The sequence below is a fragment of the Benincasa hispida genome, chromosome 9, assembly GCF_027475165.1.
Source record: "Benincasa hispida cultivar pf3 chromosome 9, pf3_genome.v1.1, whole genome shotgun sequence".
Taxonomy (NCBI): domain Eukaryota; kingdom Viridiplantae; phylum Streptophyta; class Magnoliopsida; order Cucurbitales; family Cucurbitaceae; genus Benincasa; species Benincasa hispida.
The window spans coordinates 13010344-13037254 of NC_143486.1; the positions used below are offsets into that span (position 1 = coordinate 13010344).

General features: G+C 32.3%; 2 protein-coding genes, 1 long non-coding RNA gene and 1 pseudogene across 3 annotated transcripts; 3 read left to right on the forward strand and 1 right to left on the reverse strand.

Annotated features, from left to right (window-relative positions):
• Window positions 1–1988, forward strand: LOC120085157 (large ribosomal subunit protein eL6z-like). The gene is made up of 4 exons (XM_039041038.2): window positions 1–497; window positions 603–709; window positions 1418–1599; window positions 1698–1988. The coding sequence occupies exons 1-4, from the start codon at window positions 247–249 to the stop codon at window positions 1851–1853; spliced, it is 696 nt and encodes a 231-aa protein (XP_038896966.1). The 5' UTR covers window positions 1–246; the 3' UTR covers window positions 1854–1988.
• A 2911-nt stretch (window positions 1989–4899) lies between these two features.
• Window positions 4900–12214, forward strand: LOC150033640 (uncharacterized; annotated as a pseudogene).
• Window positions 12215–14870: 2656 nt separating this feature from the next.
• GFA2 (gametophytic factor 2) lies at window positions 14871–20153 on the forward strand. The gene is made up of 18 exons (XM_039043816.2): window positions 14871–15273; window positions 15362–15455; window positions 15678–15752; window positions 15965–16050; window positions 16234–16317; window positions 16413–16451; window positions 16622–16717; window positions 16814–16858; window positions 16939–17026; window positions 17106–17170; window positions 17268–17342; window positions 17469–17541; window positions 17661–17752; window positions 17862–17933; window positions 18507–18563; window positions 18653–18701; window positions 19538–19604; window positions 19800–20153. Exons 1-18 carry the CDS (start codon window positions 15187–15189, stop codon window positions 19894–19896), a joined length of 1341 nt encoding a protein of 446 aa, XP_038899744.1. The 5' UTR covers window positions 14871–15186; the 3' UTR covers window positions 19897–20153.
• Window positions 20154–24425: 4272 nt separating this feature from the next.
• LOC120086989 (uncharacterized) lies at window positions 24426–25715 on the reverse strand. The gene is made up of 3 exons (XR_005484394.2): window positions 25047–25715; window positions 24750–24962; window positions 24426–24630 (listed from the first exon to the last, which is right to left on the reverse strand). It is a non-coding gene; the product is annotated as an uncharacterized LOC120086989 (long non-coding RNA).
• Window positions 25716–26911: the final 1196 nt, after the last annotated feature.

Here is a 26911-nt window from a genome sequence, read left to right on the forward strand (position 1 = left end):
ACCATTTTCGGCTTCCATAGCCCAAAGACCTTCGAATAAGGGCTTAGAGGACGGTTTCCATTAATTTAAATATATAAATGCTCTCACTTGGGTCGGACCGAAGCCCAAATTATCAGGACCTCCCCCCCCACCCCAACAAAAAAAAACCCTAATATATAAATACCATTGTTGAGAATTAGGGTTTCTGGCACTAGTCGTCTTTCTCGTTGCGAAGAAGAGCACCGCTGAGACCGTAGAGATACGCTAATGGCGCCCAAAACCCCTAGAGTTACCAGAAACCCGGATCTAATCCGAGGTGTTGGCAAATATTCGAGGTCTAAGATGTATCACAAGCGAGGTCTTTGGGCCATCAAGGCCAAAAATGGCGGAGTGTTCCCTCGTCACGATGCCAAGCCGAAAGCTGATGCACCAACCGAGAAGCCGCCGAAGTTTTACCCTGCCGATGATGTGAAGAAGCCTCTTGTTAACAAGCGCAAGCCCAAGCTCACGAAGCTCAGGTATGGTGGCTCCATTTTGATTTTTCTGCATTGAGGTCTTGGTTATTTTCCAATTTAGTTGAAACTTAAGCCTCTGTTTAATTTTGGTTTTATTTCTGATCTTAGAGCTAGCATTACTCCTGGTACTGTGTTGATTATCCTTGCTGGAAGGTTCAAGGGCAAGAGAGTCGTGTTTTTGAAACAGCTGCCATCTGGGTTGCTTCTGGTCACTGGTGAGTTAGTTCCCTGTGAAATCCTGATGATCGTTCTTTGCTTTTATAACGTATTTATTTGATTTTAATTGGAAGATTATATTGTAATTTGTTGTCATCTGTTGGTCTCTTTCGTTTATTTCACTCACCTGTAATTTTACCTGGTTTTGCATCCAACTCGAATCATTTCTTCTATGTAATGTTTGCATTTTGAAAGTTTTTGTATGATCTAGTTTGGTTCGGTATCCATTTAATGCAAACCTTCGCCTTCACTTCTATGGCATGTTAGTGAGTGATTTCATAATGGTTGTTAAAAGTCATTTGCTTTTAATCATTCTAAATCAATTTAATTAATATGAAAAATGTGTTTAAGAATGGACTAATTAAAAATGTGTTTAAGAATGGACAATTAAACATTAATTTGATTTTGAAGGATCAAATATGTGTTTCAGAGTCAATAGAAAATACGATAAAAGTGATTTTAATTATTTAAAAAACACTTCCAATTTTGCACTTACTATGCGAATGCATCTGCCAAGGAATTTCTTTCACTGCCTACTTTCAATTAGTAATACCCGAATCTGATTAATTAGGAATTTCTTACATTGCCGACTTTTAATCAGTAATACCCAAATCTGATTAATTTTGTCTCCTTTGCTTAGCTATCCTATACTGTTTACTTCAAAGATGAATCTTTTTATACTGAAGGTTAAATCCTTATGACTATAGGACCTTTCAAGATTAATGGTGTTCCTCTAAGACGAGTGAACCAATCGTACGTGATTGCAACCTCCACCAAAGTTGACATCTCTGGAGTGAACTCCGAAAAGTTCGACGACAAATACTTTTCCAAGGAAGTCCAGAAGAAGAAGAAGAAGGGTGAAGGGGAATTTTTTGAGGCAGAGAAAGAGGTAGGAGGAGCTTGATTACACCTCTATGTCTTCCATTGTTTGAGCTGTTTTTCTTTTAGCTGTCCTAAATTTTCGATTCCAACTTATTATTATTGTAGGAGAAAAGTGGTCTCCCAGCTGACAAGAAGGATGACCAGAGAGCTGTGGATACACCATTGATAAAGTCGATCGAGGCGGTTCCAGAGTTGAAGGCTTACTTGGGAGCAAGGTTTTCTCTCAAGGCTGGAATGAAACCTCATGAGCTTGTCTTTTAGTTGAGGGATTTGGTTTTTTTTCTTCTTATTTTTTTAAATTATCACCTTGTTTTCTGTTCAACTGAACTTGGTATGACTTGTAATAGTTGCCTAGTCCCAAATTTTGATTTTAAATAGAGATTCCATGTTCCATAATTTCACTTCTCTTTATTGAATTCTGTTTTCAGGTTCTTTGTTGGTTCTAACGCTCCATTACAGAGTTTCATGTTTTCTTGTAGTCAATCTGATCTCTGATGCAAAGCTATTCACAATATACATGTTTGTGTGCGATGAGCTTTTTTCCCCTTCAAGATAATAATAATGATAATAATGTGTTGTACGTATGATTTGTTTGATATTTAAAAAATGGTTTTCATGGATTTTGGAATATATTATTATATTTAACCAGATGGGAAGAAATTATTTTCAAAATTATTAATGTTCAAGTATGGCTTGAAAATTGATATTAAAAGCGCGTCATCTGAAGCACTTTTGCTAGTCAATCTAAACAAGTTCTGATGCGAACTATTGTATATGAATTGAAGTCATGGTCTTCCTCTTAGATATTAGAGGTTCGATACGATTTTTACATTTTTTTTACTTTTATTTTTTTTACTTTTTATTACAACCCTTCACATTTTTTTAAACGAAATTGAATGGTAAATTATGTTTAAAATATTTTATTGTTTTATACATATTTTTTTACTCGTCTTTTATTTTAACCATAATATCTTTAAATAATTTTAAAATTTAAAGTTAAGATGGTTGGAAGATATGAACAGATTCATTATTGAAAAAACAAACACAATTCTTCATGAGAATACGTATTTTTGGTAAATGACACGCCCTTGATTGAATGATGTGTTTTTTTTTTTAAAAAAATAACTATTTCAATTGCACCAAATGGTATATAAATATGTGGTTTTCTTACTAGTTAAAAGAACACAAAAACATAGAAGTTTGATCTTCCTAATTCTTATATTTCTATATATTAATAGGAAGACCCGTGTGATGTACCTTACTTAAAAGTTTTTAGTATAAAATTTGAATTGTGATTTATTGTTCTTTATCATAAAATCGTGACTCGATATGCATTGAGTGTAATTAATAAATATTTGACGTGAAATAAAGTAATTTAAAAATAGTGTCTTAAACCACGTTTCAAGTTATTTTGAATTTTTTGAAAGTGTAAATATTTTTGAGATTTTTCTATTTATAAGAATTTTCCAATAAAATTTTTAAATAATACTTATATAATTTAATTTAAAATTTAAATAGTTGACATGAAATTTAAAAGTATAAAAAGAGTAAAATAAATATAAAAATAGATGAATGAATAAAATTAAAATACAAATGATGTCATTGGAATAAAAGTAAAACACACAAGTGAATGAATAAAATTAAAATACATAATTGGAAGAAAAGTGATACAACACAATAATATAAATTAATTATTATTTCACAGGTTAATTCTTTGATATATCCTTCTTGGGAGATGATGGTTTTTTAGGGAAAAAATAACGAAAAAAAAAGGGGGACATTTTTAAATATAAATAAATACTTTTGAGATTTTTCTATTTATAAAAATTTCCCAAAAATAAAAGCCAGGTTTTTTTAAATGAATCTTGAAGTTTCCTATAAAAACCTATAATCATTTTTTTTTTCATGTATTTGATTTAAAAAGTCTAATTATAATTATTTAAAATGTGTACCCGAAATCCCAAATAATACAATACCTATAAAATTATAAGGCATTCAATTTTTTTAATTCAAAAAAAGAATTTGATGTTTCTGTGAATTTATTGGGAAGAACAAATACATGATATAAGTAATGTGTTCTAAAAAATAAATAATTATATAATGGCTAGCTAGTAATTGTTGCTTTAAATTAGTTTTTAAAAAAACATTTCTTTCCTTAAATTAGATGGTCATTTCTTTTAGGTTTTTTTTTTCATATATAAAGCAACAAAAAAGAAATTCTAAAAAAAGTATTTCAAAAACATAAAATATTATTTTGATATCCAATCCAATGGCAAACTTGAAATTTGAACATCTTTTAAAATTTTAGTTCATGTTACCATGTGTTGTATTCACAAGAGATTTGACTTATTATTATTTTTTTAAAGTCCTTTGAAGAAGAAAAAACTACAAAAATTGACAAAATATCTTAATTTCGCATATCAAATTATATTATATTCAATTTGAATTTGAATTTATGTTTATTTTATTTCATTCTTACTCTATTTTTTTAGGAAAATATTGTTAATCATATGAATCTCAATCTAATTAAGATTTAACAAACAAAATCTCACATTGATGTGTTCAATTTCAATGGCTATCATTGTAAACTTTTTAGCTTAAATTAAAAAAACAATTGATACAGATGAAATATTCAACAACAAAAAAAAATCAATTTTTTTTTTTTTTTAATAAAAATCTAAAAAATTAAACAAAATTGAATCAAGAAAAACTAAAAACTTACGGCTCCATCGAGAAGTAATATTCCATAATAGATTTATGTAAGTAATGGATACAAATGAAAGATTAAAAAAAAAAAACCAAAATTCTCTCCCTAAATTAATGCAAACCAAATTTAAGTGTTTGACTCAATAAAAATCTAAGATATTAAACAAAATTGATTTTTTTTTTAAAAAAAAAAAACACTAAAAACCTAACGCTAATATTGGGATGATTCCACGATTGTTCTGTGAACTTATCGCTTAATCAAGAAGTAATAGTGGGATGATTTATAAATTTTGGATCAACCATAAGTTGTCACGTCATCCATTAATCATCGGGGCCAATTAGGAGTTGAAATGTGTCCCAAATTGAAGTTGAAGACAAATCCACAAATTTCAATGACGCCACGTGGTTTCATCACAACCGTTAAATTAGATTAGTTTAACTCAATTTGATATAATTATTTGAGTTAAAGTCCAACTAAGCAAAAAAAAAAAAAAAAAGTTGAACTTGAGCCAAATGTCAAATCAAGCTCAAATCCAACTAATTAGGCCCAAATGCTAGGTCCATAGATCAACCGAGCCCAAATCCAACTAGTCAGGCCCAAATGTCAGACCAACCAAGCTCAAACCCACAAGACCCATCAGAAAACTCTAAAAATAGAATAGCTCTTATCCCAAGCATTCTTCCATTATTCAAAGCTCAAGAACATCTTCACGCTAGAGAATCAAATGATCAAGTACTAGAGATCGAACCACATCGCATCAACTCAAGTTCAACTCCATGATCCTCAAGCTAAATGAGATCATCAAGTCCAAGGGCTGATCATCCAATAACATCATCAAGCCAAAGACCGATTACCCAAGCAGATCAATAAGTCCAAAGTCGATCATCCAAGAAGATCAAAAAGTCCAAACGCCAATATCAAAAAGTCCAAAGGCCGATCATCCAAAAAGAAGATCAAAAAGTCCAAAGGTTGATCATCCAAGAAGAAAAAAAAGTCCAAAGGCGAAGATAAACAAATCCAAAGGCGAAGATAAAAAAGTCCAAAGGCGAAGATAAAAAAGTCCAAAGGCGAAGATAAACAAATCCAAAGGTGAAGAAAAAAAAGTCCAAAGGCGAAGATAAAAAAGTCCAAAGGCGAAGATAAAAAAGTCCAAAGGCTGATAAAAAAAAGTCCAAAAACTGATCATTCACAATCATGCAAGAAGATCAGCCCAAACAGATAAATCCATACAACCAGTGTTTTATGGATAAAAATCTAAAAGATTAAAGAAAACTGAATTTTTAAAAAAAAAACAAAAAAACAAAAAAACTTATGGCTCAATAAAAAAGTAATAATAGGATGATTTCACAATTGATTTGTGTGAGTAAGGAAGCGATTGAGTTTCTAAAAACAAAAAAAAAAAGAACGAATACAAATGAAAGATTCAACAAAAAAAAAATATCAATTTTCTTTCCTTCAACACATGCTAATCCAGGATTTAAGTTTTTCCCTTGATAAAAATTTAAATAATTAAACAAAATTCGATCAATAAAAACTAAAAACTTCAAGAAGTAATAGTGGGACGATTCCACAATTGATTTGTATGACTAAGAAAGCTTTGGGTTTCTACAAACATAAATAAATAAATAAGTAAATTTTCTTTCACTAAATCCATGTCAATTCAAGATTTAAGTGTTTCTCTTGATAAAAAAATCTAAGGGTGAATCTTCCTCTTTGTCTTACTCTCTTATTTATGAAATTGCGATTGAGTTTCTACTTCTGTGATTTTTTTCTTTTGGTTGGATTTGTACTCACTATCTTTTGTTAAATTTGTCATCACCTTTTGTCTTCTTGAATTCCTCATCCATGACAGGCATATTGTTTAAAAAACTAACCACAACATAGAAAAATACATTGCAAAATGGGAAGAGTAAAAGTAAAATATTCATGTTGTAGAGAATTAGATGGTGATAATTAAATGAAAAATTCACGAGCGTACATCATAACAACTACAAAATGATGAGAACTAAATCAAATCATTAACTAACCCTTAAATGTAGAATTATGAAAGGGTGGAAATTTTAAGAAGGGTTGGGTTGAATCATAATTAACCATTAAATCTAATTCCATTTGAGAAAAAAAAAATATAAAATTCAAGAGCATAATGGATCTATGTTGAAGAATGAATGGCAAAAATATAAATGTAAAGAATCTCCCATTTTGGCCATTTTAATATAGTAGAGATAATTCAATAAGTAATATGTCCTATCATGTGAACTTCTTTTGTTTAGGACACTTTGAGTGTCGTAGATAACAAAACTATCTTAGAAAATAATGTGAATTCGTTGAAATCGTATTATTGTTTTTAATGTATATATTCTCCTATAATTTTTTTCTCTTAAAAGAAAGGAAAAAAAAAAAAGAAAAAAAAACTTTATTGTAGTTTGTCAATATGTTTATTTTTGTTATTTTCTTCATTTGATCTATAATTAATATGTACATTTACAATATTAATATTGTTTTGGATCTTTTATAAAAAAATTTAAAAAGAAATTTCATAATTATATATGCTATCTAAAAGAGGCTATGGGATAGAAACACTTGATTTCCCTTTTACCTTTTTTAGTTGATGGTATATCTTATACTTTCACTTGAAAAAATAGCAAAACACGTAATTATTTGAATTATAGCAAAATGCATTGGACACACGTATATCCATATTTGTTTAATCCAAAAATACCCTTAACAACTCATTTAATTGCACAGTATTTAATCCAACAATTTCGTTAATTTGATTGTAATTAATCATCAAATACACAATTCTAGTTGTTTTTGTTTGCTCTAAAATATTCATCTTGGATGGATTTCCTTTTTCCATGCAGATATTATGGCCTTAATTTTGATTTTTAGTTAGCAAATCTTCCAAAATCATATCTACCAATTTTTATACCTTCAAATTTTGAAATCTCATGTTATATTACATTTTTTTTTCCGTAAATCTCTTTTATGTTAATGCTAACTAAATCACACGATAACAAGATTATTTTTATCAATATTTTTAATTGTAATTTTCTCTTAAACAATTTATAAATTATTTTTATCATTGTCTTTAATATAATTTATAGTTTTAAACATGACGAATGATAAAACGTTTTGTAGCCAATTCTTCTTATTTTTAATTATGGCTTTATCATTATACTCATTATAATTTTGTTTTAAATACGAAATATAATAATTAGTTCATAATTAGTCATCATTATCAACAATATCAAGCCCATATTTAATTGAAACTAAACTACAAAACAACCATAGTCAACTCTCAATTAAGTATTCATTAACTCTTTCATTGTTCTTAATCTCTCTCATTGACGTGGTTAATTCACAATTAAGGATCATGTTCAATGGTATGTAGAATGAAAATAACAACTATCATGACTTTCGGACTATTGAAATCTTTGTCGTTGCAGACACGACTTTTAATCATTTTTGTTGATTCCACTACAAGAATTTTAGGCTTTAATGTCGGTTGAAAAAAGTGATATTGAATGTATAATGTCGTTTTTAAAAAACGAATCTTTAATGTCGGTTTTAAACCGACATTGAAGATGGGCTACAATGTCGGTTTAAAACCGACATTAAAGACCTCTCATTTTTTTAAGCTTTATTAAAAAATATCTTCTTCATTTCATATCAAATCTTCTCTCTCCTAATTTCACTTCTCTCTTACCAAACCCTATCTTCTCCTTAGCTTGGCCGTGCGAATCACTTCTGATCGTCGTCGTCAACGGTGTTGCTTGGATCTCCATCGTTGTGGGCTTCTTCCGGTGGTGGGTCATTGTCGTGGGTGTTCTCCGGTTGTTTTTCGTCGTCGCGTGGGGCTTCTCCAGTTGTTCGTCGCATGGGTGTTATCTGGTCAACTCGTCGTTACTCTAGTCATGGAGGTGGTTGTTCGTCGTGGAGGTGGAGGCCTCCACCCCTGAAACGGACGTTAGTGGTGCCGTTGAGACAGAGAACTTCTCTGTTGTCCTGCTTTGGAGGTCAGGTTGTGCATACTACTGTTTACTTAATTTATTTATTTCAATCACCGGTCTTTAAGTCATAGGTATTTGATAAATCCGTAGGAACACGAACTTGCTGACTGGACTAAAGTAGAGGATCTGGCGAAGTCAGGAGACAGAGCCGATGTGGAAGTAATAAGCTCAAGTACTCGAGGTTTTGTTGTAAGTATATTATAGCTAGTTCATGTGCTTTGTCCTGCTTGTATTTGAAGTTAACTTATTTCTTTTTGGTGTTACTTCTTCTTACTTTGATTTGTGAAGGTATCATTTGGCTCCCTAATAGGATTTATTCTGTACCGTAATCTTGCTGCCAAGTGGAAGTTCTTAGCTTTTGAGTCATGGCTAAGACAGAAAGGTTTAGATCCATCAGTATACAAGCAAAACTTAGGAACTATTGGAAGTAGTGATGGTGGAAGCCAGCCTTTTACCAGTACTAGGCAGGATTCGGAAATTGATGTAAAAGATGGGGCATAACTCACACCTGATATGAAATTGGAGGATCTTCTTCAAATTTATGATCGAGAGAAAATCAAATTCTTGTCATCATTTGTTGGCCAGGTAAAAAAGCCTCACTCATTTCAGAAAATACAATTGTTCATGTTAAGAGTACTGATAAACTGTATAACTTGCAGAAAATCAAAATAAATGTGGTGTTGGCCAACAGAAAATCAAGGAAGCTTATCTTTTCCGTAAGGCCAAAAGAAATGGAGGAATTAGTCGAGAAAAAGAGGAGTTTAATGGTTCGCTACTTCGTCCTATAGTAGCATTTGTTGGATGCTATGCCAGAGTGCTAGTTTCAGTAATTTTGACTCATTGAACTTAAGTCGAAGATAATTAATAATTTTTTCCCAGAGTTTTTGAATTGATTAAGAAGATATCATGCAAGAAACAGTAGTGTTCATTATTTACTATTTAGTTCTTATTTTATTTTCATTTATTTTCTGTAACACTATCAATGCCTCCATGTAGCTTGTTGGTAAATAAAAAAAAAAAAAAAAAATCTCATTCAAGATAGTTTTGCTGACATTGTTAGGATATGCCTTGAAGAATTTTTTACTACCAAAGGCATAAAGATGAGCACTTCTCTTTTAATACATTACACTATTCATTTGTTATGCAGTTGAAATTTCTCATGCGCCCACCTTCTACACACAATTTAAAGGTTGAAGCATTTGCCAAAATAAACCTTGGCACTGCTAAATTTAATCAAGTTTGGGTCTAGGCTTCCTTTTTCTGCATTATCTGAGTCTATTTTCTCGGTTGCTGCTGTTTTGAGGCACAAGGCCCTTGTATATTCTGCATTGACAAAATCTTTTGTTTTCTACCAAAAGTCTAATGTTTGTGGTGTCTCTTATTTAAAGAAAATTTGCATTTATTTGACTGCTTTTCAGGGTGACGTTGCAAGTAGGTGACGTTGTCAAATGCTGCATCAAGAAGATTGCTTATTTTGGTATCTTTGTAGAGGTAAATAGAAGAGTTTCTTGTTTTTTTATTACACTAAAATTGTATGTCAACATGATATGGTGCATACTTCTAAAAATATGGTCAATAAAGAAATTGTTGATGGTTCGTTTTCAAATTGGGAATAGACATTATTTGCTTTAAGTTGCTCTTTTAGACATATTTACTTGTATTAATGTTTATGTATGTGTTCTAAAATGTTGAGTTTTTCCTCCACCATATTGATATAGATTGAAGAAGTTCCTGCTTTGATTCATCAGACAGAGGTTTCCTGGGATGCTACTTTAAACCTTGCATCATACTTTAAAATTGGTCAGGTATTTGCCATCACGATTCGCCAAATATGCTAATTTCTATTTTATTCACTAAAGTTCAAAGAAAAATTTACTACCATCATGATTACTTTCATTAAAGATCATCTAGCGATTCACACATTATTAGATGCTAATTCAAATATGACCCTAACCCCTTAACTCTCCCCAAATCCAAATTATAGAGCAAGAAAATGAGAGTGCCATGTAACAATGTTTTGGTAAGATCATGACCATACCCTATTCAAGAGATTGGGGAATTCTCCCACCTTATGTTTAAGAGTCAAGTGACAACCTCTCTACTTAAAAGAAGTTTCACTATATATATATTTCAAAATTGGGTTGGGGGAAGGAGGAGACGGGGAACATGGCCACAAACCAATGAGTTACCTGTGGAACCTTCATATTTCAAACTTCCAGTTTATATTTTTTTTCACGATTTAATTGTCTCCATATCTTTCTTTTGTAGGTTGTAGAGGCAAGAGTTCATCAATTGGATTTTTCACTTAAACGCATATTCTTATCGTTGAAGCAGATAATAGTAAGATGTATTCATAAATTAAACATCTTCATAAAGTTTTAGCAACTTTTCTGTGTAGAAACCATATTTTTCTTAATGCAGCCAGACCTGTTAGCCTTAGATTGAGGCTGTATCCAAAGGGCGTTTTTTCCATAGCCCTGGATTGGCTTCAACCTTTTAGGTAAAATGGCTACCATTTTTTTTTTTCTTTTCTTTTTCTTTCTTTTCTTTCTTTTCTTTTTTTTCTTTTTTTTTTTTTTTTTTTATCATGAGGATAATATTTGAAACTTAAACGAAAAGGGAAATTCTCCCCATCTTATCCCAAGCTTTCATGCAATCTACAGTATATGTGGTGAATGAGTATTATCTAGTTCCTTATATTTATATGGTCTTGGGCATAGCTCGGTGTCTTCAGATCATTTTCCACCAAACTCTCCATTTGATGCAGGTTTATATGGCTTCTATGTATGAAAATTCGTACAAATTACTTGCTCGATCTGGAAACAAAGTACGAGAGGTAAATATTCAGAAACATTACTCTTTGCCATTGCCAAAAAAGTCACTAAAATTCTTATGAAGCTTGGGACTAAGAGTCAATTGTACAAAGGAATAAGCTATAGAACTTTGGATTTATACCCTGGTTTGTGGGTTTCGTACCAAGTCCATATAGCATAGGTTTGTGGAGCTTACAAGATCAACAAACTTGTAGATTGGTAGACTAAACATAAGTTTAACTTCTTAACCATATATTACATAAGCTGACTCATGAGCCAAACACCCCCTTTGTTAATTGAAAATATTTTCTTTAATCTTCCGATATTAAACAGATCAACATTTCCAATTCATCAACTCTAGTTTAAGTTGAAAAGAAGTATACTTCTGCATTTTTAAGGACCAACTGATCTAAGCACCTCACTTGTTTAAACTTATGTAATCTTGTGATTTTATTTTTGTATGCAATCAAGAGTGTTATTTGAAATCTGGATATTATATTGTGCAGCTGATGGTTGAGACATCTTTGGATAAAGAAACAATGAAATCAGTTATCTTAACTTACACCAATAGGGTATCGTAGCCAGTTTCTTGAGTTTTGTTTTAAAATCAGATGGTAAAATAGCCCAAAATCTTAAGAAATTTCAATGCCAGTTTCATATTCGTATCCCTACTTCTTAGCTCAGGAAAGATTATGCATGTTGGAGTGAGAATGTTGTGGGGATACCAGTTATAGTTAAGTTCTATGTTTTGCTATATATCTACTTTAATAATACTTCTTTGCCCTGTTAGCTTTCTTTTAGTTTTCAGGAAAGAAAAAAAAAAGAATCTACGTTTTGCTAAATATCTATTTTAATAATCTGCATTTTGTTTCATTTTGAATGTTGAATTTTATTTTAGATGATTATGGCGCATCTGAGAATATGCTGAGGCAATTCGATATGAACATGGCCTATGGACCTTGCCTTGGAATGACCAAAATGACTCGGTGGGAGCGTGCCTGTAATCTTGGTCTGAACCCTCCAAAAGATATTGAGACACTCTTAAAGGCTGGAAAAGTGCAGTTGGAGTGCTTGTGGGATTCTCGAGTTTAAACTACTCTGCGCTGTGTTATTTTTGTTTAATGTATGAAGTGTATACTGTACTTTTGGACAAAATGGTCAACCCCTGGCTGAAACGTAATCACTATTCATGTGATGTGAATGGGCTAGAAATAGAATGTTTGCTGATGACAACTTCTTTGGTTATTTACTTCTCAGTTATGTTCAAAACCACTTATGAGTAGTTGTATAGTTAAATTTGGCTGATATTTTCCTTTCCTAGTGTTGTTATACTTGAACTTGACATGATGTGTGAATCTGTGATTTAGACGTCTTTCGATTCCTAAAAGTTGAAGAATATTTGTATAAGTAGTAGCATTTCAAAATTTTGTCAATGTGATATTGGTAGGTTCCTTATTCTTGGCTGTCTTAGATTTAGAACAGAGTAGTCAAAGATTTATACAGGCATTATGAGATTGTTAATAAGTTGGGAGATTGCTGAAGAAGACAAAGTTGAAGAGTTGAGTTGAAACTGATTGAAAATGGGATCTCATTTTTGCAATAGGAATAGTTTTTGTAATGGAGAAGGCTAAGATTGTAGAGAACATAAGGGAGGGGTAAGATTTTTTTAGTCTATTGCTTGGAAGTAGCAGAATTTAATATAAAGAAAAAAAAGTAAAGTAAAGTGAGATATCTTCAAATATCTCCTCTGCTCTTCTACAATTTACATTTAATGTAAAACGGACAGATTCAGGCTTCAATGTCGGTTAATAATTAAAAAAAAAAAACAGAGGCTTTAATGTCGGTTGCAACAGACATTAAAGACCTTTAATATCGGTTGGAAATTTCACTGAAGGTCTTTAATGTCGGTTGTAACCGACATTGAAGGTTGTGTTATTGAAGCCCTTTAATGTCGGTTTAAAATCGACATTAAAGGCAACCAACATTAAAGGGCTTTAATAACTCGGGCTTTAATGTCGGTTTAAAACCGACATTAAAGCCCGAATTTCTTCTAGTGTTCGATGCAATCTAATCTTTTTCCTCCTTCTGAATATAGTATTTCTCGATGTATCGTGATGGTTGCAATAATTCTAACCTTATTAGAATGCCCTAAATACCTCATTTAATTGCACTGTAGTTAATCCAACAGCTTTGTTAATTGCACTGTAATTAATCCATCAAATTCACAACCTCGGCTCTACCGATTTCCATTTAGATATTCAACTATCAAATTCACAATCTCGGCTCTACCGATTTCCATGCGAATATATTGGCTCAATCCCAATTCTTTAGAATCTCATGTTATATTACTTTTCCTAAATTTTATTTTTTAATTAAATTTGTTTGATTTGGTTTGAGAAATTTATTAAAAGATTTGAATTCAATACGGGAGAGAAGAAAACCTTGACTTTTACTAGATCAAAGTCAAACTCAGGTTAAGAGTTGATCTATGTGTGTTTTACATTAGTTATATTAAAGAGAGAGAGAAAAAACCTTAAATTATTTTAGCCCATAAGCGTTAAGTTATATTAAGAACAACTTAAGTTAAGTAATTTTACATGAGTTATATTAAGAACAACTATCATGACTTTTGGACTATTGAAATCTCTGTCGTTGTGGACACAAAATTAATGATTTTTGTTGCTTAAAAGCATGCATGCCCCCCTATCTTCTCCTTCACGCAAACCACCATGAATATAAACCTCATTTTTTCCTTATTCGCGTGAGACCCATAAACTCTAGCCTACAACCAACAACCATCAGTTGCTACTTGTTGATGACCATCGCTTGCTGTCAACCATTGCATACTGTTGTCCATTGTGGGTAAGTCGTGTGCCATTTCTCTTATATCAATTAGCGCAACTTGTTGTAACCAACCTTCGCATGCTTTCCGCTTTTCATCAACATCCACCGATTGTTTCTAGAATGCCATCGTCGTTGTCTGTGATGGTTGTCAACGGTTATTGTTGTTGCTCACACTGTTCAAGGTTAGAAGTTACTGATGCAAAAATGGTTTTTACCTTTAGAGAAGATGAATATAAGGTTTCACGTTACTTCACCCATTTCAAAAGGTAGGTCATTCATTTGGTTGGGTTTTACTTTATGTGTAATTAATAATTTTTCTTGATGAAGGTTTGTAACATCCCATTTGCATGCTCAAGTTACTTTGGGCTTTTATAATTCCAAATTTATTATTTACAGAAGAAAAGTTGATTTGCTATTTTTCCAAATGAAAAGTTAAAATATGTTATTTTTCTCGTTAGCCTTTATTTTTAATTTCCTTAAATACTTTCCATTGAATTTTCACATTATTTCACCTTAAATTTGAACTCACGTGAGTTTTGTTTATTTTACTATCCAAAACTTTCCTCTTATAATATTTTTTTTGTATACTAATATTTTAAGTCTATTTTAATTTTGTAATTAGTTATCAACATTTGATATTATTTTGTAACTATTTTTCTATTGTTTTAAAAAAATTTATGCTCTCATATCGACATTTACCATATACCTCTAAATGTTGTCTTACATTATAAAAATGATTATTAGAAATGATGAATATAGTCTAATTAATTCACAATCAAAATTTTATTAACTAATTATAACCGTTTCATTAATTTTTATAAGACTTCAATGTTTCCATCTATTTCAAATATTGATAATAGTAAACAAAAAAAAAATTAAAGAGCAAATTTGGAATATTGCCATTAATTAATTATTATTTTTTTTTTTTTAAAACAGAAAAATTGGGGTGCTTCCGAAAAGCCTGGGGATTTTCTTTTCTTCCATTGATGCCTAAATTTTTAAAGTACAGAAAAAAATAAATTCGATCGATTCTCCTCTTCATTTCCATTCTTCCCTTTCCCCTCTGCTAGAACCTTCCGCCTTTCTTGACCCAATTAGGGTTTTGTCAGGGTTTATCACAATCATCAATTGGGAATCCTCCAATTCCCCATATCCATTCACTCTCCCACCTACACACTGAGCTTGAGATACGCTAACCTCTCCTTGTTTCGTAGCTCCAAATGGTTCGCCCCGATGGCCTCAGGCTCATCCGTTTGTTGGCTCGTCGTTCTCTCACACCCCACCTCCGTCGCGAATCATCGAGCTCCGTATGCCGATTTTATGTGATTTTGTTTCGTAATCATGCTATTGATCTCATAAATTTCTGGGATTTATTTGGGGATTGGTTCTTTCTAGGTAACCGACGCGATTTTTCGAGGGACTTGTAGGCAATTCAAATCTGGGGTTTGTAATACATCTGTTGTTTTTGGAAATTGCGCTTCGAGGAACGGTGTGTATTTGTACTTTCTTTTTCCCATGGTTTAATTTCTGGTCTTTATTCGTTCATGTTGGGTTGAGTTAATGAAAAAATATATCGCAATATCTGGGTTTTAGTTGAATATTTGTTAGTGAGATAAATGTATGTTCTCTCTGGAATTGTATTAAAATATTGCTCGAGTTGCTGTACCGATTTGGTCGATTGAGTTTACTTTATCCGTGTTTTGTGGTGCAGTTAATAAAAAGAACTGGTTTCAGTTAGGAGTTCTTGGTGCCAACTGTGGAGAAGCAAGATTAATTCATGGCACTGGTATGAGATTGTGCACCATTCAGAATATATTTATTTACTTCCTATCCTATTCCCTTCAAGTGCTTTCCTCTGTTGCATCCATAGCTGAGGGGTGTTGTTGTTGCCTATCCTTCAAGTTTTGAGTGGTTTATGCAGATATTATTATTATTTTACTCTTCATAGGTGTCATGAATACTTCTAAGTTTATATTGTTTTTGTATTTTTTGAACCAGCACATATGTCTGCTAAAAATTATTATGATACACTTGGTGTGAACAAGAACGCAACTGCATCAGAAATAAAGAAAGCATACTACGGGGTGAGTTTCTGCAGTAAGTGTCTTTCTAGAGGAAGTTAGAAGCTTAGTATTTGGCTTGATCACATGACACTCTGTAAGCGGTATTTTGATTAGAAATTTGAGGGACGGATTATTTCGAGTGACCCTGCTGTTAAGACTGAGTGCTTTATTTATAGTGGAGAATTGAACATTCTTTTTTGGCAGCTAGCAAAAAAGCTTCATCCAGATACGAATAAGGAAGACCCTGATGCGGAAAAAAAGTTTCAAGAAGTCAGTAAGGCCTATGAGGTAATCCCCATATATCTCTGCCTCTCCGGTTTTTGCAGAAATGTAAACATAAATACAATTTTAGTTTTCCTAAATCTTTATGATTCTGGTGTCAGGTTCTAAAAGATGAGGATAAACGGCAACAATATGATGAGGTATTATTTCAAATTCCACATAAATGTTTAGGTGGTGGGATCTAAAAGTTATTAGTTTAGCATGCAATGAAAGATGCACCTCCTCATTAAGCCTTGTGGAGATAGAAGTCTTAATAAGAAAGCTTTCAAGATGTAAGATGCACCTATTTATGTCCATCACAATGTCATAGGTTGGGCATGAAGCATTTACACAACAAGACCATCATGGTGGCTTCCCTGGTGGTGAAGGTTTTGACCCGTTTAGTGGAATATTTCGGGGATTTGATGTAAGTCAACCTTCTATGGAGTTTTTTGCAGAATTTTATTATCCTTGAAAGCTCACATAGGTTTTTCTTCATGTGTCCCCTGCATGTGGTGATCAGTTCTCTAATATGTTCCGCCAGAACTTCGGTGGAGAAGATATCAAGGTGCTAACTCTATCTGGTATATGCATTGAGTATCGTTCTTAGGCAGCACACATATTATTGTTGGTTTTTGTTTTTTGTAGGTTGCTTTGGAGATATCCTTTATGGAAGCTGTCCAGGGCTGCTCAAAAACTATAGCATTTAATGCAGCTGTGCCATGTGATACTTGTGGTAGGCCAAATCTATTCAATTCTTGAATTGATTTGAGAGTTTTTTGATAAAACATATGTGACTTGACTTGAGTTTGCAGGTGGAAGTGGGGTTCCACCTGGAACCAGACCTGAAACCTGTAGACGCTGTAAGGGCTCAGGCATGGTTAGTTTTATCTGTTACACTACTTCCACAATTCATTTTCCCTATGAAGGTGGTTCTGTGACATCTAAGCCATTTCGTTTTTATGCGCAAACACTAGACATTCATGCAAACTGGCCCATTTAGAATGCAATCTACATGTTCACAATGTGGTGGAAGTGGGAAAATTGTGTCGGTATGTCCCAACCTTTTGTTTAGCCTTTTTATTCCCCCCCAACACACCCATGCACACACACCCAGATTAAGAAAGTTAATCCATTCATCTTGGAAATTTTGGTCTCTAAAGAAAAGTTCCTTTCAGAACTTCTGCAAATCTTGTAATGGAGAACGAGTTGTGAGAAGATTGAAATCTGTTAATGTGGACATAATGGCAGGTAAGTCTTTCTGTCATACAATGGTTAAATTTTTAGATGTTTCCTTGAAAGGGAAAACTATTTTTCCTTTTCCGCACTTGTGGACAATGTTGGATTGGTTTTCTCGATGGCTTATACAGGGGTAGATGATAATGAAACAATGAAGGTGTTTAGGAGTGGAGGTGCAGATCCTGATGGAAATCAACCTGGTGATCTATATGTTACTATTAAGGTGTCTTTGCTTTTTCATTGAATTGTCATTACCTCTTTCAGTTCTACATTGTTTGGTCTTTTCTCCTGGGCTGATGTGATGTCCTTTCTGTTTATTGGGAAAAAAAAAGGTTCGTGAAGACCCAGTTTTCAAAAGAGAAGGTTCTGACATTCATGTGGATGCTGTTTTAAGCATCACTCAGGTAGTAATCTCTGTTTAATTAGTTTCTGAACATAAAGAAGTGACAAAAAATTTTAAGTTGTTAACGTCTATGGTTATATCCTTCATTTTTATCAACAATCTACAGGAACTTGTTAGCTACAGTACTGATTGACTTGATTTTTCTTCCATCTATGAGACTATGACCCTAAACTACTTTTTAACTGTCTAAAATAAGATCGTGGAATCAATAAAAAGTACCATTGCCTTTGAAATTTGCTACAGAGACCAGCTTAGGATTTTGCATGATGAAATCATTTGGTGTTTTAGGATAGCGATCATCTTTCAAAAGAGAAGTGACTTACATCATATAGAAACTGTCTTTAATTTCTCTGGATGAAAGCTTGGTTTTTTATTTTAAAAAATCTTGAAACGATAAGCCAAAAGTTGAAGGATGATATTGCTGTGTAATATAGCAGGATGCATTTGAGGATAAAACTTGTCGATATCATTTCATAATATTATGACATAGTTGTTAATTATATATGGTTCAAGATTTATCTTGCTTGTATCAGATTTTAAATTCACTTGTACTTGATTTGTTTTCACGGTGCAGGCTATATTGGGAGGCACTATCCAGGTTCCGACTCTAACGGGAGATGTTGTCCTAAAGGTTTGGGCAATATGCTAATATTGATAACCATGCATTATCATTATTTTGGATTTAATGCCAGATTGACTATATTGACTTCTAATTATTAGGTCCGTCCTGGTACTCAACCTGGTCAAAAGGTTGTTCTGAAGAAGAAAGGTAATATCACCAATTTGTGCTCACCAATATCATTTCTTTAGGCTTCTTGATGGCATTGGAAAGAACTTGTGCCGTTTTCTCTTGTTTTTGTTTTTTAAAATTAAATGATTAGAAACAGAGAGATCATATTGAAGAAAAAACCGAAGGAAGGACATATAAGAAAGGATTCATAAGAAAACCCCGGGGGGTACTACAAAAAGAAGGCCTATGGGCACTCCAATCTGAGATTGTGCCTGGACATCATAAGAAAAATCAATTGAAGTGATCTGGTGTAAACTTTCAAGAGTCTCTCCTTCCAAAGATGCCAGAGGGAAGCAATTCAGTCAACCCATCTTTCGATGATCTGGGAGGGCTCTATAAAAGATCAAAATAATAAGTCCTTTTGGAACAGGATAGAACGGTGAAAGTATGTTGACTGCTTTGACAAGTATCAAGTTGTGAAGGGGAGCATTTTCAGTCTGATGTGTGGCCATGATTGTTTTCAGTATTGAACAAATTTTTGAGTTACCCAAGTGGTCAAAGTGGGCATATTTGCTTTCAATAAGTGGGAGCCTAGATAAGATATCAAATGTTCTTGGATGGTATTTAAAGGGTGACTAGAAATATATTAAAACACCATAATTAAATGCTATTTTTTTTTTATCCTTTGTGTAAGTTTCTAACTACAACCACTCAACTTACTGATTTCAAACTATCAACTATTCAGCGTCATTCATATGATTTGGATTAAACCCGTATCTTCTATCAGATAGTTGGCTGATGCCAATGGCGACGTTGACGATTCACTGAACGTAATTTACCGATAACTTACCTATGCTCTTGATGTTGTCGTGCAGGGATAAAAACAAGGAACTCTTACTCGTTCGGCGACCAATATGTGCACTTCAATGTCAGCATACCAACGTGAGTTTTCCTGCCCTGCATCTTTATAATCTGTCTTTGAACTAGCATGCAAGCAGGAATTTTTCTCTCATCATTTTTTGATTGAATGAAATGGAACGAATGCGTGCAAAGAGCACTGCACACATCTGTTTGTTTGATTTCATCTTAGGCATATGATATTTTTACTAGAATGGTACACTGTGTTTTCATCCTCAGGACCCTTACCCCAAGGCAGCGTGAACTAATTGAGGAATTCGCCAAGGAAGAGCGAGGAGAAGATGATAAACGCAGCGCTGCTAGAGCATCTGGGTAAGAAGATACAACATTATTAGAGCTAATTCTTTAAACCCTCGAAAATCACATTTTGTTGTAGCAAATTCTCCAGTTTTAGAAAGGGAAGGAAAATAGTAATGGTTCTACCAATACGAAAGTTTTGTAGGAGTATTCTTGGTTGTATTTAGGCAAGAGACGAATGCCATACGATAGAGATACTTTAGTTTCCGTTGTATGGACTTATGTTATTTGTCTGCTTTATTTATCATAATGGGCATGAATTCATTGTCCGCCACATATGATATTTTCTTCTTCTTGATTGATTTCTGTGTACTGCGTTCTTCAGTTGGGGTTGGAATATGAGTCATACGACTCAACTCCAGTCCATCCTCTTTCCCCAATTACAAGAGTGTGTGTGTGTATATTCAAAGCTTTATACGTTCACACAACCTGAGATTGTGTACCGAACTTAGGTTTATAACTGGGGTGTTTTAAAACCAATGCCATTTTACCCTTATCTATTTGAACCTTTTATATATAGAATTACTCTCTAAATCCAACATTTGTTTGGAGTGAGAATCTAGAAAATCATCGCCCTAGTTTCCTACCTTTTTTTATGGGTTTGAATACTATATTATTCAAACTCATGGGTTACTTATTTTTTTGGGTAACTGTAATTGGTAACATTTTTAGGTATAATAACCTAGTGGATAACATCATTTTTAAAAAATGCAAATATAACAAAGTCTATCCGCGATAGACTCTTACCCATGATATGGTCTATCATTGATAGACTATCTAAATTTTGCCGTATTTGCAATTTTTTTACATTATCTTATATCTGTTAATACTTTAGGTTTGATTATTATATTTGCAATTATCTATTTTTTCCCTTTCTTTTTTCTAATTTAATCTATGAAGTTTGCCGACCAACTTTCGGACACCACCTCTAGTCACCACCATCGTTCAACTCTGATGTCACCTTCGGTGATCTCGGCCGCTCAACCTCTGGCTACCACTAATGGTGAACATTTTTCCAAAAAGACACTTAGTATATATGTTGACGGGGTTGGGCGGGGTCGGGGATATTATTCTTCATCCCTATCCTCGCTTCCTATTTCATTCTCCATGGGGATCGGGGGATTCCTTGCAAGGAATTTTTTTCATTAGTTTTTTTTCTTTGGAGAAATTAATTAATTTAAATCACTAATATGGGTAAATTTTAAATAAATAATTAATTCTATCACTAAATTGTTTATTATAGTTAATTTTATACGAATAATCGAATTTTGGCTTAAAAAACTACTTTTTAGTAGAAAGAAATAACTACAAATAAAATTATCATATAAATAATCTAAATTTATACATTTCATTTAAACGTATTCATTATCTTAACCAATAAACAATGACTTTTAAATGTAATATTTATATAATAACAACAAGATAACATTAAATAATTATGTTACATAAATAGAGGCTAATCGGGGGAATAGCTCACGGGGATTTTTTTTCCCACTCCCTCCCTCAATTCGGGAATCTCCACCATGTTTGGGACGAGGTCCCGTGACAAAATTTGACATCTCTAACCCTAGTTTAATTACAAGGTGTATCTTTTAAGGAAATGTACTTTCTATTTCTTTTAATTATTTTTTCGTTTGGAGTTTCTTTTAATTATTATTATTATCAAGTTGTCCTTTTTCTAATTCCCCCTCTTCTCTTGTTCAAAATTAATGTTTCCTTTATTTTAGGAAATTTCCTTTATTTTCTATTTTTCCTAGTCGAAAATCAATCACCTACATATTGAGATCTCAAGTATATGTCGAATATGAAGAAATTGGTAAAGGTCTTGAGTGGAAGCGAGGATTGGTCCCAAATCCCAATTTTTATGGAGCAATAAATTTTACAAAATCAAACAGAAAAATAATTATGCATTTAATTAAAATTATAGCATGTTAATAAGAATTGAGATAAAAGATGAAGAACTCACCTTTGAAGAGCAATTTTCTTCACGTAATTCCTTCCCCAATAAGGTTTTCTTTGTATTATCTAGGATGAGAATCCAAAGAGTTATGTGGGCTCTTGGTATTTTTGGGAGAGAGAGTGAAAATGAGAAGAAGAGAAAGAGAGGGTGAGATCAAATTAATTTTTTTCACACAAAACTTGTGTGTTCTTCTTTATAAAACTCGAGAGAAGAATAATATATACAACTCCCTCCCATGTTATTTTTAAAAAATTACTATACAAAATATTTTAATAATATATATATATATATATATATATATATATATATATAATAATATGATAACTACCTTATTATATAATATATATTAAACTATGTGTTATATCAAATATAACACATAACCTATAGTTTATTATTGTATCAAATACATTATAGTAATTATATCACATATAGTTGATTCACTCAATCAATTTGAACAATTCAAATTAATCCAAAATTGGTTCTCATTTAATCCTTGACGACAAAGGGGACCTCATGGGTCTATAGCTTAAAGTTCCAATGGTACTTGAATAATTAATTAAACTCTTTTAATTAAATTATTCAACATCCATTAATTGTTGGGGATTTCATTAAAGACCGACAGCTGCACTCTTCGCACTGCAAATATATTTTCGTGTCCATTGGATATAACAAGTGAACAGCGCGATAAACCTTCATAATTTATTCGTACAGCTAGGCCAAAATTACGGTTTTGCCTCTATAGTTACGTCTAACTCTTTAAGTATCACTGATTCCTCTAATGAACAATAAATCAAAGTCCAACTATGACCAAACCTCTCTCGGGCTAGGAGAGGGTGTAGTGTAACATTGTTCAAGCCACGGAATGAGCCCTTAGGGGAACAATTTATCTACTTACTCCAACGTTGAAAAGTGAGTGAATTTCGTCCTGTGTAGTTGTGTTTCCAACTTCCCAATCAGACGAGTCCCCAAAATGGTAGGCTTATTGAGTAGGCGATCTGGCTGCTCTCACCCATACAAATCAAAATACCACCTTCAAAAGCAGGAGTTCACAACTCACTCAAAATCCAGGTCATGTCACCTATGGTCATCCTAGTGAAATGTAAGTCTCAATTATGAACGATGTTATATAATGAGACTAGTCATTTTGTGGTTCAGTCTTATACAAATTTCTTTGTATAGAATACCCCTATTCACATGTCACGAAGTGGATTATCAGGATCAAATCATCTATAACACTTTACAACGATTGTAACATCTACAAAGCGAACCATATTCATAGTATCACCAAGATAAGGTATCTAGTCTTATTTGTATACTACAGACCATTTAGGTTATCACTTAAACATGATCTACTTGTATGTCTCTACATACATGTTTAAGCTACAAAAGATAACCATGGATGTTAGTATATTGGTTTGTGGGTTTAATGATACTAAATGTCAAATAAAACATCTCATATTTTATTAAATAAATAAAATGTTTGTACAATACAATTAGACCTTACGAGATTTAGGGCATCAACCCCAACAAAATATATAAGGAATATAGTGGAAAATGTAAATATACATTGGACATACCATTGTTTATATTTAGGCGTGTTTACAAATATAATGAAAAATGTAAATATATATCGAATATATTGTTTAGATTTTTTGGAGATATTTTTCTTACTTATAATAGATTATGAAAAGAAAACTTTTTTGGAAAGTTCATCACCACAAGAAACTTCCTTCACATGCTGAGAGTTAAAACATCAAATTTGGTTATATTTTTGTGTAAAATAATCACTCATTATATTGCAATTGCATGTTTAGGTATATTTATTTAGGTTATATGTATATAAAGTTCTATCTTGATTTAACCTTTTCATATTTTTCGTTCGTTGGTCAAATTAGCTAGCTTGAAGATTTAGATTTTTTTTTTTTTAAATGTAAATGATTAAAATGTTGGAAACAACTTAATGATCGAATAAAAATTAGATCTCAAACTTTATGCATTTTTTATTTCTTGAATGTAATTTGATTATAAAAAAAAAATACATAGTTTTTCAATAATTGAATTTAAGACTAAAATACTTGTTTATTTCAATTGAAGTTTCCATGTCAAGGTTTAAAAATTAAAAAAAATCATAATAAAAAAATCCTTTTTTAAATTAGTTGAACTGATAAAAATCTATGAAGATTTATCTCAATATCAAGTAAACCAAAATGTCAAATTATTATAACAATAAATTAAATAAAATTCTCATTTCAGTCACACCCCCTATTTCAAAATTGGGGGAAAAATTTTTTTTTCTAAATTTTGTAGTGCATTTTAAACTTGACTATATTAAAATAACTAAGATGACAAGTTTGAAATAATCTAAAATCTAACTGACCACTAATTAAATAGAAGAAAATATTTCACAAACTTAAGATTTATAAATTGCACTTCATTCTCAGACTTCCTAGTTCCTAAGCCTATACTCCAAAAACGAGTTTCTTAAATTATATATATATATATATATATATATATATAGTATAGTATAGTATAGTATAGTATAGTTTAGTTTAGTTCATGGTTTAAATTGACTAAAAATTCATGTTTATTATAATCTAAGAATTCTATATATATATTCTTTTAGAATACATAGGAAACAAACATAACTAAGAAAAATTTCATTGAGTGATTGAAAAAGAGTTCACCCATGTGGGATAGTTTTCTAACCAAATTGACGTTGTTCGAGATCTCCGGGCATGAGACACAAGCTTATGAATCACATGCGCTAAGCAAAAATAGAGGCCTTCAATAATTCTACAATGACGAACAACACAAAGAATTCACAAAATATTGAATCTTATTAAAATATCGAGATATTGAATTAGTCTCCACTCTTATAAGATAAATATAAACTTCTAAAACCGTAGAAATACCTTTATAAAGGATAATAACCTCAACAAGCTCCACTAAACCAATGAAAGGCTGAAAATTTTCCATATCCATCAACGTCTAGCTATTGGAATCACGAACAATAGCTCCAAAGCTCATCTCCCCACTTCCAATAGCTACATTAGAATTTACCTTAAAAATCCTTGGAGGAGGGGTTATCCATTTAACCTCAATGACGGTATAAGGATCCATTGCATCTAGAACCACAGACAAGGATATGGATCATTAAATGAATCAACTATGGCAAACGTCAATCAACTAGATTTGAGGAATGAGAAGACCTGCTATCAAATATCAACGAGTCATGCCGATGCCAGATTGAGGATGAGATAAGAAAGAAGATCCTAAGGCCCCGAAAATAGATAATTTTGATTTTCCTAAAAAAAAAAAAAAAGATAAGCATATTTAGAGTAGTGAATATTTAGAAAGGAGATGACTGGGGATCCAAGAAGACCAAATGTTTCAACTTTCCTTTAAAACCGTCGATACAATGGATACTTCCTGTTGGGTAAAGCTTGACAACTTGCAAGAACCTCACGTGTCAGGGGAGTGTTGAGACGGACCTTCCAAAGGATTCTTTTTTTTTTTTTTTCCCTTGGTTGGAATTTCTAAAGACCACACCGTTTTTCATATTTTACTCATTAAAAGAGATGAGGAGGATGAATCAGTAAGAGTAGCTGTTTAAGCAACCTTGTAACCACTTTTAACTGAATAGAAGCCCTTCTTATCATAATGTCAAAAGAAGGCATGTGGACCAATGAATTATATAGAGTAATTTGCTCGATAACTTGGGCATCATCTGGGATAAACAACTGATCACTAAACCCGAGTTCCATCTACCCCCTTTTACGGCAAGGTCTATACTCGCTATGCGATGTCGCAGCCCTACATGCAAAAAATGGAATTTGGGAAAGTAATTTGCCTTTAGAGTTCGAGTCAACAGAGATTTGTGCAATTTAATATATGCCATGTATGCTTGGCTAACAATGCCTAATTGGACAGATGAATATCTCCAAAGCCCATTCCACCTCTTTCCTTATGAGTTGTCATACGCTGCTAACATAGTGAATAGTGACCTTTCCCAGAGTTTCTTAAAAAAAAGAAGCCATAATTTGATTGAGTTCTTTACAAGATTTAAGTGGTAGCTTGAAACGATTGAGTGTAAGCCAGAATAATCTTAGCCACCACCTATTATTTACACCTACTCGCCTTAGAGAAAAGACGTTTCTTTTGTTGGAACACCTTGAATATGTCTAGCACTTTGAACGATCAAGTATGGGGTTATTGTTGAAAATTGGTACTAATGATAAACCTCGTGATATCTTTCACTATTTTTTGCTTTTTTCCTTTTGGAATGTGAATTATTATCGCTTGATTGAAAGCTCGATTAAAAAAAAAAAAAAAAAAAAATCTAACCAAAAAATCAGAAAAAATAACACTTAAAAGCTCAACGACTAATCCACGAAATGAATAGTTTGTATTATAAATATCATGAAAATAGATGCCCAATGCTTAGTGTCCTAAAAGCCATGTATCATTTTTCATATTGTCCATGTGCCTTGTGATAATTCATGTTTTTGGTGTCCATGTAAGTTCACATCCCACTTGCCACTTTACCAATAAATAGTGACATTTGGTGGATCTCAATATAATGCACATTTGTGAGAAATCCACTTCAAAATTTCAATAATTTTCATATCCAATTTTATAATTTTAGTTGTTTTATTTTAGATTATATTTTATTTATTTATCATTATTATAAAAATATATTATTATATTACATTTTCTCTATATTTGTGTTCTCGTCGTGCTCCTTAATTTCACAACACGTTATCAACACGAGTTCTGGTTGTTTTCAAATCAGTAAATGATGACAACTCCACATTATTTAAAATCAGTTCAAAATTGTTGTTATGCAAAGAGAAAATTATTGATGTTGATGTGTTAGAGAAGACATTTTCTACATTTCATATCTCGAATATGCTCTTGGAATAGCAATATCGAGAGAAAGGTTTTAAACAATATTTTGAACTAATTTCATGTCTTCTCGTGGCCGAACAAAATAATCGAGTTATTAATGAAGAACCACTAATCTCGACCAACTGGAACAACACCATTCCCTAAAGTGAATGTTGTGAATATTAAT